This window comes from Bufo gargarizans, chromosome 9 (genome assembly GCF_014858855.1).
Source record: "Bufo gargarizans isolate SCDJY-AF-19 chromosome 9, ASM1485885v1, whole genome shotgun sequence".
In the NCBI taxonomy this organism is placed as follows: domain Eukaryota; kingdom Metazoa; phylum Chordata; class Amphibia; order Anura; family Bufonidae; genus Bufo; species Bufo gargarizans.
The window spans coordinates 144,491,736-144,504,649 of NC_058088.1; the positions used below are offsets into that span (position 1 = coordinate 144,491,736).

At 47.2% G+C, this 12,914-nt stretch overlaps 1 protein-coding gene across 1 annotated transcript in view; it reads left to right on the forward strand.

The window, feature by feature from the left end:
- The window catches only part of FAAH2 (fatty acid amide hydrolase 2), a 123,803-nt gene that overhangs the window by 16,246 nt on the left and 94,643 nt on the right, over positions 1-12,914 (forward strand). Inside the window, exon 4 of the mRNA XM_044305911.1 lies at positions 11,873-11,992. Coding sequence (XP_044161846.1) covers positions 11,873-11,992 — 120 coding nt within the window. The remainder of the gene's footprint in view (positions 1-11,872; positions 11,993-12,914) is intronic.

Consider the following 12,914-nt stretch of genomic DNA (forward strand, 5'->3'; position numbering starts at 1 on the left):
CCAAATTGGGCACATGGCCTGAGCTTGCCCTTTACTCCTTGGAGGTGCTGGCCTGCCCTGCAGCCAGTGTATTATCTGAACGTGTGTTTAGCACGGCAGGGGGCGTCATCACAGACTAGCGCAGCCGCCTGTCCACAGCCGATGTGGACAAGCTCACATTCATTAAAATGAACCAGTCATGGATCCCTCAGGACATGTCAGTACCTTGTGCAGAATAGACATGTATACCGGCACTAACCAGCCATTGTTATACTGCGGCGCAATTGCTCATTCTTGTATTTTGGATATTTCACACTTTTTTAGAATGTACCCTAATAAAAAAAAAATATTTAAAACCAAAAACCTGTGTTGGCTACCTCGTCCTCCTCCACCGCCGCTTCCACCTATGCTGCTACCTCCACCGCCTCCTCAAACTCCTACTCCATATGGAACTCCACCTCCATAAATGAATTTTTTATTTGTACGTATTTTATTTTATATCATTTCACCACTATGTACCATGGTACCACTGCTATGCCTATTAGACCGTTAAAAAATAAAATAAAAAATAACATTTGTTAGTTACATTTTAGGGTCAAATTCACAAATTTTTGGGTGTAATATACCCTTCCTCTACCTAGTTGACAGCTTATCAAATTTCAATAATTTTTTTATTTTCCGGTGACAATAAACAATTGTTTTCTGTCATAGACCCCTGCTCTACCAAGTAGACAGGTTAATACATTTCTGTAATTTTTCTGTTACATTCTTGGGTTGACATTATACAATTTTTAGATGTGAATAAACCCCCTGCTCTGCATAGGTGACAGGGGATAACATTTCTGAAATGCTTCTTTAATTGATGTGCGCCACCTCCTTTGATTCAATGCTTAAAATTAAAGTTGTATCACATTTGCACTTCAATAATTTGTCCCACATTTCTGCTTGACTCTTTTGGCCCACATTTGGGCTTCTGTAATTTGTCCCACATTTCTGCTCTATCCCAAATTTTTATTTTTTTTATTAATTTATCTCCCTTAAATTTGGTCTCTTTTTCTCACGCTCCCTCTCGGGCCTGGAACCCTGTTTCCCCACCACCCGTGATCACCATAGTAGGCGCATAAAAGAACATCGAAACTTGATAGAGCAGATATCAAATTGGATCGTGAACATCAAGGACGTGCGACATGGTGTGGCAGTAAGTATGCACACGCCTACACGAACTGACTGACTGGTCAGCCCCTGCAACTACTGGGTCTCCAAATTGGGCACATGGCCTGAGCTTGCCCTTTACGCTTTGGAGGTGCTGGCCTGCCCTGCAGCCAGTGTATTGTCTAAAAGTGTGTTTAGCATGACTGGAGGGTTATATTTCCCAATGTTTTGGGGTGTACCCCAATTTAAAAAAATTAAAATAAATTTCAAACCAAAAAGCATTGTAGGCTACCTCCTCCTCCTACACCGCCACATCCACCGCCTCCTTAACCTCCTTCTCCATATGGATCTGGTCTTCCTAGATCAAGATTATTTTTATTTTTACATATTTTGTTATTTAAAGTAATTTCCCTATCCACATTTGTTTGCAGAGCACTTGCCATGCCCTTAACCACATTTTGATGACATTTGCAGAACCCAGCCCTTTCCATTACATTTTTTACAGCCATTTTAGTGCTCAAATGTTCGGGGCCCCATTGACTTCAATGGGGTTCGGGTCCCGAACTCAAACTTTTTATTGAAGTTCGGCCGAACCCGTCGAACCCTAACATCCAGGTGTCCTCTCAACTCTACTCTAAAGGGATTTGACAGTGGTTTTTTTTGTACAGTTTCCTTGATCTCCCATTCAAACCCATTATTCGTGGACACTATTTTGGTGGTTGTTCCCTCAAACTTACTTAATCTACAGTTACGGCATATGCCGCATCTGTAGAATCTTTTTAGTGAATTCCATGGTGCTGTTAATAGCTTTTCTTTTGGTTTTCTAATAGTTGGTGCCTCTTTTAGACCTAAGTTAGGGGCGCTCGTATATACTATTGGTGGTTTAGCAGGGAGATTCATACCCAGAAGTTTTTTGTTATGCAGTAGATGCCATTGTTTATGTAAAATGCCTGATACTTTTCTATGTTCTACTTTGAAAGGCAGTATTATTTCAGATGTCATTATCTTCATGTTTCATTTGACTTGATTTCTAAAAAAAAATGTTGCTCTAACTCTTGATTTAGTGCATCATCCAATAAGTCGGATGGATACTGCTTATGCTATCAACTGAGCTATCAACTGTTCAGCTTCTATTTCTAACTGGTCTTGTATTGTACAGTTGTGGCGATGGAACCACTAAAGAAATTTAATGTCTATAAAGGCATATAAACATGTATAAGAAAATTGTGTTGTTAATACTTTATGAAAGGGGGCATGGCCTGCACCTCGTACTTATAATTATACCCCTCCAAAGCCACTCCACTGCACTCCTGACCAGAACTTTCTGGCCAGAAACCGCCAGCCCAACCTCCCTCCCAGATATGATGACCAGGAAAAGGTCTAACCGCCGGGAATTTGCAGACTGACAGATTTTTTTCGCAGACCCGGAGTTGAGCCGCGCGTCCTCCATGCGGCCTAGTACAGGCACCTTGCGTAAGCAGCAGCACTGGAGCCATAACCACAGATATGGAGGGCCCAGTGACAGATAGCGTGGGAGAGCGATCCTCCCTGAACAGCCTGGCGAGGAGAGCCCACAGAAGCAGCAGTCCCCCTGGCAGTGGGAGAAGCAGGTTTCTTATCTTTAGTGCCTCTGAATACCTCTGACCTCCTAAAGGACTTTCCCTCCTCTGACCAAGCAGCCTCAGAGCCAACCACCTCTTCTATTGAGGAGATGGGGTCAACAGTGGACCATATAGAAAACAAAATGGGAGAGCTAACTAGCTCTCACAATGAGTTGATTGATGCCCATTATAACTTAGAGGATGAGGTAACAGGTCTAAAAGCCAAGCTCACTGATTTGGAGGACAGAAACAGACGCAACAACCTTAAATTCAGAGGTATACCAGACTCACTTGCCTAGTCTGAGCTTGTCGGTTATCTCCAATAATTATTTGCAGCAATACTCCCAGAATGGGATTCCAAGTCATTTGTAATAGACCGGGCACATCGGCTTCATAAGCCTAAGCACATCCCTGATACTTCACCTAAAGATATTATAGCCCGTATACACTTCTACCACATCAAGGAGAAACCAGAATCCGTAAAAGCCTCCCTCACCCATATCAAGAGCTTCAGATTTACTCAGATCTTTCTCAAGCTACACTGCAAGCAAGGAAGTCGTTCTCCTCATTAACCAGCATTCTTCGGAAAGCCAAAATCCCTTATAGATGGGGCTTTTCCTTTTGAAACTTCTCATCCACAAGGACGGGGACTACATTCTCACTGAAATCGGTGGGGGAAGGAGAATCCCTCTTGCGGTCCTGGAAGCTTCTAAATGTCTCTACCAGGCGGCCTCCAAAGAAGACACCTATTGCACGAGACTGGTCCTCTGTGGGAGACTGTGAGTCTAACAAGTGGCTTTTAGTAACACCACAGTGACTTGAGGGTTGGAGTTCTGATACAAACTGTAATGACCCCCAAAAGTTCTATGGGACATGGTATAGTAATGTCCCTTTTTCTTTTCATGCGGCACATACCATGTGCTTTTTGTTTTGCTTGTTTTTTTGTTCCCATTTGTTACTAGTTTTTACTGGTTAATATTTAAGCACCATACATTTAAGGTTCTTACTGGCTGCACAAGCTCAGTGCTCTAGACTAAAAAAAATACCTAGTAGCCATTAGCTCCTGAACTGAAAAATTTAGGAGCCAAATCAATTTTTTTGTCGCCAAATCAAAACCGAATCAAAATTTTGGTATCGTGATAACGCTACGCCGATCAAATACAAAAGGGAGGCAAGCTCCAGATGGCACACGACTAATTTTGGGACTCATGGGTAAAGTGGCTGGCCTTTGGACGCCTTCTCTGCTCCTCAGCCTGGACGCAGAGAAGGCGTTTGACCGTATCCACTGGGGTTTTGCTTTCGCAACCCTTAACAAATTCGACTTTAAGGGCCCAATCCTCCAAGCAATACAAGTCCTTTATTTCCGCCCCTCAGCTCAGGTTTTAATTAATGGCACCTTTTCTCTCCCGTTTAATATCACCTCTCTCCCCTCTCTTGTTTTTAATGATAATGGAGCCATTTGCTGAAAAGATCAGAATGTCACTAGACATTAAAGATATCCCAGCAGGCCATCGCCAACATAAATTAGGTCTATTTGCTGATTATGTCATTTTGACATTGACAGACCCGTTGTCTTCCCTAAGAACAGCCTATAACATATTTCAGCAATTCGGAGTATCATACTATAAAATCAATGCTTCCAAGTCCCAAATTCTGGCCCTTCAAATCCCAGATAAACTGGGACGAGATATAGCCAATGAGTTCCCGTTTCAATGGGTGCCGTGATCCGTAACATACCTCGGAATACAGCTATGCTGGCCCCTATCCAACTTAATCCCGTGCAATTATGACCCACTATACCGCCAAATTCAAAAAGAATTAGAACAGTATACCAAAGTGGAGCTCACCTGGATTGGGCATATGGCCATATACAAAATGATGGTTCTACCTTAAATATTGTATTATTTTCGCTCTCTAGCGATCCTGCTGCTGAACACCCTGTTCAAAAACTGTTATCCTTTATATGGAAAAACAGTATACACAGAGTAGCTGCATCTATCATCTACTCTCAAAGAGAACATGGAGGGATGGGGGTACCTAATCTCTGTCATTACTATACCGCTACACTAATTAAGCAGATGAGATATTGGACGACAGGAACTAATGCTGTGAGTTGGCTGTCAGTAGAAAAAGATACTAACGGGGGTAGAGACATTAGTTCTTTACTATGGGTCCATGCACTTGATGCTAAATTCCCCCCCTCGAGCGCCTTGACACTATAAAAGCAACAGCACAAAGCTGAAAACTATCCTAAATGAAACCCAAACTTGTGTCACAAGGAAGGAGGTCCCACTCCCGATTGACATTTTGGAATATCTTATTCCAGGTCTTTCCACGTCCTTCTGGAGAAGTAGAGGAATCCGTACCATAAAATACTTTTATGAAGGAGAGGGAATTCGCCCCTTTTCCCAAATACAAGCCTTATTTGCTGTTCCTACCACAAAACAGTATGACTATATGAGAATCTCTCAATGTTGAGTTCCATCTCCCAGACATCGATATTGCTTCCATCTCCCCTATATTATTTCCTCTTCCATCCAAAGGGAGACATAATAGTCCCTACCAAAACATTGTATAAAATGGTATCCAATATTACCCTCTTTAAAAAGAGATCCCACATATTAAATTGGGAAAAAGACCTTCAACACTCATTCGCCGACAAAGAATGGCAAACAGCCATTTCTTATTCTCTCAAAGCCACCGCCTCCTCCAACCTCCATGAATGTCATCTTAAACTTCTTACTCGATGGTATTACACCCTGGCTAGACTGTCACTTTTTTCCGAATGTAGAAAACAAATGCTAGAGATGTCAGGGGTCCCCTGCAAACTTACTACATATATTCTGCTCATGTCCCACCATGCAACCTTATTGGGGTAAAGTAGAAAAGTTAATTCAAGATACGACTAACTTAATCTTTTCACTGAGCCCAGAGTTAGCCCTTCTTTCCTTGTGCATTTCCCTACAGACTTAGGAAATTTGTGTGCCATCCCAGAGCCAGCAGCTCTCCCCAACCCAATTGATGTCACACAGCGTGTCAGGTCATGGCGTGTGTACGTCAGGAGGTTAGTGCAGCGCAGGACCATGGATGTGCTATGGACTGTCCGGATGCCCCTTGCTGGAAAGGTGAGTATTTCGGGCCAACGGGAGACCATGGAGCTGAAGTTCAAGCACTTCACTCCCGCTCCGTGGTCACGTGACACAAACAAATCTTTGATGCAAAATATTTTCATCGAGGATTCTTTTTTTTTTGTCGAATTACTTGATTCAATCGGGTAATCGTTTCAGCCCTATAACAGACGTTAATAGACTGCTTCTTGGTATTTTACATACTGATCTAAATATAAAAAAAACTGACAAAAACACATTATTACACTATACAAGCTGTCATCCAAGGAGAATGGTGAATTCATTGCCATATAGCCAAATGTTGAGGGTAAGGAGAATTGTAGATACTGAGAAAAATGCTGATAAGGCTTTGTATGTGATGGAGGGCTCATTTATATCAAGAGGTTATCCGAAGAATCTAGTACATAGAACTCTAACTAGAGTTAGGGTGCATTCACACCTCCGTAGTGTATTGCGGATCCACAATACACTCAGCCGACACCCCCATATAACTGCCTATTCTTGTCTGCAATTGCAGACAAGAATAGCACATGTTCTAATTTTTTTCCGGACCGAAAGATCAGGGTCTCGCTCCGGAAATGCGGAGAGCACATATGCTTTTTCTCGTACCCTTTATCCATTGGGGAACACAGACCATGGGTATAGCTTAGAGGTATTAGTAGGAGGGACACTATGCAAATACAAAAGAGCTCCTCCTCCTCGGGCTATACCCCCCTACTCCACCAGGAGGAACTCAGTCTTTGCTTAGTGTCTGGTGAAGGAGGTTGACACTATTATTATCTCTACTCCGGTTTGTTATTTTCTTTCTAGATGACGACACAGGTCGGCATGGCGCCTTCCTGGTCCCCCGTGGAGTGCCCGCCTCAGTCTTTGGGATGCTGCCTGGCTGCCTCCATTGCCCCCCAAAGAAGACAAGTGGATCCGGGCTCGACCTGCAGCTCCGGTATCCCACCAGCCACTGGGTCACCTGCTGCCACCCTCCACCAGAGCACTACACTCCTGGGCAGGGGTCAGAAGTCTGAAGAGGTGCATCCCTGCTGGACCTGGAGTCGAGGGAGAAGATCTGCAGGAGCAGATAAGTAATGCCTGCATCCCTGCCTTCCCCCCGTCCCTGGGAGCCTGCGGTCCCCGCTCGGGCATCCGCTATGTCCAGCGCGGCCCCTGATTGGGTCTTAGTCGCCAAGGCAGCCATGTTCTTTAATCCTGTGGCGCTAACCACTCTATCTCCTCTCAGTGGTTCCCACAGTGGGTGCCTGACTACAAAGAGGAAGCGTGAGCGGCAGCATCCCACCTCGGATGACTCTGTCTCCCCATCCCCCCCCCCCCTCGCCTGTGGCGCTTTCGGACAACTTTCTCCGAAGGCGAATTATCCTGCTCGGACTGGACGAGCCATGTCCTTTTTGGACTATAGGGCATTTTCAGATCCTGTGACGCCAATCACCTCTCTGTGGTTTTCCACAGAAGACGCCCGACTACTAACAGGGAGCGTGAGCGGCAGCATCCCTCCTCTGATGACTCAGTCTCTCCCCCCTCGCCTAGAGGCGCGTTTGAATGACTCTCCCCCCCCCACCTTGGGGAGCGCATGTCTGAAGGGGAATTGTCTGGCTTTGACCAGGTCATGGAGCGGGACCCCTCGCCGCCTAAGCTCTCCACCATGGTGACTGACTTAGTGGCGACTGTCCGAGACACCTTTTATTCCCCAAGGGGATTCTCCTCCTTCACTGGTCAGGAGTTCCCTCCTTTTTTCCATCCAGGGAGTCGGAGACTACCACGTTCCCGGTCCATGAGGGATTTTCCGCGGTCATATCCAGGACCTGGGGCCGTCCTAACTAGGTTCTCGGCCACCAAGCACATGAATACACTTTATCCTTTCCCTGCTAACGGCGAGAAGGTGTCTCCTCCCCCTAAGGTGGATCCCCCGGTGTCCGGACCAGCTAATTTTACGGCCCTCCCTGTCTTTGACAGTTCCTCCTTACAGGACGCTGTAGACAGGTGCATAGACTTTCTTTCCAGGTCCTTTTTTCACTGGCAGGCGCTTCCCTGCGACCTACCTTTGACTCAGCAGGGGTGGCCAGTGCTCTCTCGGTGTGGTTACAGCGCCACCACCAAGAACTGACGGAACAAGATGCATATACTGACACACTGGATTTGGTTCTCCAGATGTCTCAGGCTTCTAAGCTTCTTTGCGAATCTTCTAGGGACATTGCTTCCCTCTTTGCCCGCATGTTAGCCACCTCTGTCATTCAGCGCAGAGAGGTCTGATTAAAGGTTTGGGACGGCGACGCCTCCACCAAACGTTCCCTCATTAATCTCCCCTTTGGGGTTTCCAGACCTTCTGGGGATCAGCTAGGCGAGTTCATCTCTGCATGCCTTTCGCCTTCTCTCGTCTGTTAGGACGTCGCCTGCTTCCTCCGCCGGGGGTCTCAGGTTGTCTGCAAAAAGACCCTCCTTCAAACCAGCCTTCCTGTCTCCCACCAATGATTCCTGCGCTTCGTCATTGGGGGTTGACACTATCAGTTTGTCGCCCTGTCTTCGGGCTAGCGACCACCCCTCGGGTCCTTACCAAGATCCTGGAACGCTTATGGCTCTTCTTCGTTCCAGGGGCATTCTTTTGCTGCCCTATCTGGACTATACCCTGATAAAGGCCCCTAATCTACCGCAGGCCGAGGTCGGCGTCCGGATCACTGTTCGAACTCTGGAACAGTTCGGCTGGCTGATAATTTTCCCAAACTTCTGTCTCTTCCCGTCCCAGAAGCTCTCCTTCCTGGGGATGATTTTGGACACCTCGGCCGCCAGAGTATTCCTGCCAGCCTTCAAGTCCTCCCAGATCCAGGGGGCAGTGTCGCATATTCTGCGCTCCCCGTGTCTCTCTATACGGGAATGCATGCAGGTCCGGGGTCTTATGGTAGCCTCTTTCGAGGCCATTCCACAAGCCCAGTTTCACGGTAGCCTGTCGCAACAGGAGATCCTTTCCCTCTGGGACAAAACCTCTCGGGTCTGGATGATAGCACCTGCTTGTCTCTCCCTTGGTGGCTGTCCCCAATGAACCTGAGGTCAGGGAGATCTTTTCTCCCATTCTCCTGGACGATAATCACCAACGATGCCAGCCTCCTGGGTTGGGGCGGCGTTCTCCAGTCTCGCACGGTTCAGGTAGTTTCGGTCGGCGGCGGAATCTCGCCTTCCAATCAACATTCTGGTGCTGAGGGCGAATTTTCCACTCCCTCTCCCATTGGACTCCTCTCCTTGCGGGCCTCCCGATGAGGATCCAATCGGACAATGCCACGATTGTGGTCTACATCAACCATCAGGCCGGGGCCCACAGTCGGATGGTAGTTCAGGAGGTGACGAGAATTCGGACGTGGGCGGAGTTGCACGTTCCAGTGTTGTCAGCAGTTTACATTCCAGGAGTGGACAACTGGACAGTGGACTTTCTAAGCCGCAACAAGGTGGATCCAGGCAAGTGGTCTCTGAATCCAGATGTATTCGAAGAAATCTGCCGCTGATGGGGCCGTCCGGAGGTGGACTTGATGGCGTCCAGGCTCAACAACAAGCTCCCGGTGTTCCTGGCTCGCTCCCTGGATCCGAAGGCGTACGGGGTGGACACGCTGGTGTCTCCATGGCAGGACTTCAGTCTCCTCTGTCTTCCCTCCGCTTTCTCTACTACATATGCAATATCGAGGCGGCAGGGATTCCGACCGGTCTCATCGCCCCAGAGTGGCCTCGCCGCGCGTGGTTCTCAGACGTGGCTCGGATGTTGGCGGACGCCCCATGGTCTCTTCCCGACGGAAGGGATCTACTGTCTTGGGGCCCGCTCTTCCTCCGGAATTTACGGTCTCTTTGTTTACCGGCGTGGCGGTTGGAACCGTCATCCTGAAGAAGAGGGGGTTCTCGGATTCAGTGATTTGAACCATGATCAGTGCGAGGAAGCCGACTTCCTCCAGGATTTACTACCATACCTGAAAGGCCTTCCTGACTTTTTGTGAGAACTCGGGGTTCCCTCCCCTTCGTTTTTCCATCCCGATGGTGCTGTAGTTTCTTCAGTCCGGGCTTGAGATGGGACTGTCGTTGAGTTCCCTGAAGGGTCAGGTTTCGGCGCTGGCCGTCTTCTTTCAGAAGTCCCTTGCTCTTATGGGTCCTGTGAAGACCTTTTTTCAGGGGGTGGCACTTTCGGTTCCCCCTTGCCTCCTTGGGATCTTATTTTGGTGCGCGCTTAGCAGATGGCCCCCTTCGAGCCTCTGAGAGAGGTCTCCCTGACTTTTCTCACCTGGAGGGTGGTCTTCCTTGTGGCCATAACTTACATCAGACGGGTGTTGGAGCTGGCCGGCCAGCAGCCTTTTTCTGGTTTTTATCCAGGACGAGGTTGTGCTCCATCCGGTTCCCTTCTTTTTGTCCAAGGTGGTCTCTCCCTTCCACCTTAACGAGGATCTTTTTCTGCCCTCCTATTGCCCTTCCCCCGGCAAACCACATGGAACGCGCTCTACATTCCCTGGATGTCGTACGGGCCCTGAAGGGTATCTCGTGGCTACCACTTCCGTCTGCTGTTCAGATTCCCTCCTTGTGATCCCCAAGGGACCTCGTAAGGGTCTGGCAGCCTCCAAGGTCACTGTGCCACGATGGACCCGCTCTGCTTTTTCCACGGCTTATCGCGCTCGTGGTAGGGTTCCCCAGGCTCGGATTACCGCTCTCTCCACTAGGGCGGTGGGGGCTTCCTGGGCAAGGCGCAATCATGCCTCTGCGTCTGAGTTGTGTAAGGTGGCCACCTGGTCGTCCTTACATGCCTTTACGAAGTTCTATCAGTTGCATTCACTGGCTTCGGCTGATGCTGTCTTTGGCCGCAGGGTGTGGTTCCTGTTTGACTGTTGGATGTTCCTCCTGGCGGTGCTGTGATTTTATTTTATTTTTTTATTTTTTTCCCACCCCATGGACTGCTTTAGGACGTCACATGGTCTGTGTCCCCCAATGGATAAAAGTACGAGAAAAGGAGATTTTTTATGAAACTCGCCTGTAAAATATTTTTCTTGACTTTTCCATTGGGGGACACAGCTCCCACCCATTCTTCCTGTTGCAGGAGGGGTCTTCAGCTCAGTTTCTGTTTGTGGTCGGACCTTATGGCTTGGTCCATTGGTTTCCATAATTTTTTCTTGCTCCTTCTCCTACTGCTTTTGCAACGCCTGAGTTCCTCCTGGTGGAGTCGGGGGGTATAGCCCGAGGAGGAGGAGCTCTTTTGTATTTGCATAGTGTCCCTCCTACTAATACCTCTAAGCTATACCCATGGTCTGTGTCCCCCAATGGAAAAGTCGAGAAAAAGATTTTACAGGTGAGTTTCCAAAAAAAATCTCCTTTTCATTGGCTGACTGGCAACACATTTACTTGGGGCTACTACTTAGAACAAGTGATATCCCAGATAATTGCTCTGATCCTCAGCCATGTACATTATCCAGTTTTATGCTGGAAACAAATGCTACATCATTAGACTTTCTGTATATAACATGTCAGATTAAAGGCATTTAGGGTTCTTTCACACTAGCGTTTTTGTTTTCCGGTATTGAGTTCCATCACCGGGGCTTAATACCGGAGGAAAAAAAAATCTGTTTTATCTTAATGCATTCTGAATGGAAAGCATTCCATTCATGATGCATCAGTTCAGTCCCTCTTACATTTTTTGGCTGGAGAAAATACTGCAGCATGCTGTATTTTTCTCTGTGGCCAAAAATCCTGAAACACTTGCCAGAATGCATTAAAATTGCTGCATTGATGGATCTGTTCTTCCGATCCGCGCATGCGCAGACCTTTAAATACCGGATTCGTTTTTTCGGATGACACTGGAGAGACGGATCTGGTATTTCTGATCCGACAAATGCTATCCGTTTGCGTCCGGATTGACGGAATCCTCTGACCCAAGTGTGAAAGTATCCTGACTGTACAGTTTTAGTGACAGTAATGTGTAAAGCAACATTTTACATGTTTTTTTTTTTTTTTATGTACTCTGCTCAAATTTCTTTTCTCTTTTAGGAGGGGAAGCCTGTATCATCGCAGCAGGAGGATCTGTGATGGGAGTAGGCTCAGATATTGGAGGCAGCATAAGAATGCCTGCATACTTTAATGGAATATATGGACACAAGCCAACTTCAGGTATTTTGTCTTAAATGGGTTTTACCGAGCTTTGAACTCATACAAAATTTCTTTGAAAAGTGCACTATTGTTGCTAGGCCTTTTGTCTGTTTGACCTACTTACATAGTTAGTACAGTATTTAACATAGTAACTGTTAAGGGGGGATATTAATTGGCAATATTTATGTCAATACCAATAATTAATATTTCTAAATAGGCATAAGTCATCTACGGTGACCCCGCCTATTTATTCCCTTAATATAACATAACACATGTACCCTCGCCTTGCCTGCACGCTGCGCTGAAGGCCAATGGCCTGCGCCTTACTGTAGTATAATAATGGACCAGACACTGTGCCCATAGTAAATTCAGAGGTAAAAGGGCCTGCAGGGATAGGGATTGCAATTGGATGTGTTGGCGGCAGGGAAGGGGTTACTATTGTTGGGGATATAAGGGGTATGTGAGGGGTAGGTAGGGGTTAATCAGGGCAGCAGTGAAGGGGTTACTGCTGCAGGGGTATACTTAGCCCTTCCAGGGTTACTAGGCCTTCTCCAGGGGCACGTCATGGAGCTGCTCTCTCCAATGTATCTCTGTTTGTAGTCCAGTTCCAAGAGACCCTGTGTTCCTGGCTTTGGGCTCATATATCAGCCTCAGAAACAGCTCACCTCCCCCTTTCTCAGGGACGTGACATCATAGTGTGACTGACGTATGCCTGCACTCAGGACTGCCAGTTGGCTAGCAGCACCATACGCCCAACCATGTCACAAACACAAGGTGGGGAGAGCATAGTAACTAGGCTGATGAGCTGGGGAAACGCCACAAAAGATCTATTGATCTCTTTAGCCTTTGAAGCCACCAGCCACCTGGAGACATATCCACCCCTGCAAGAACTAGCATGCAGGAGGGGGATGGTTAGGCATTTAAGTGTGTGTGTGTGTGTGTG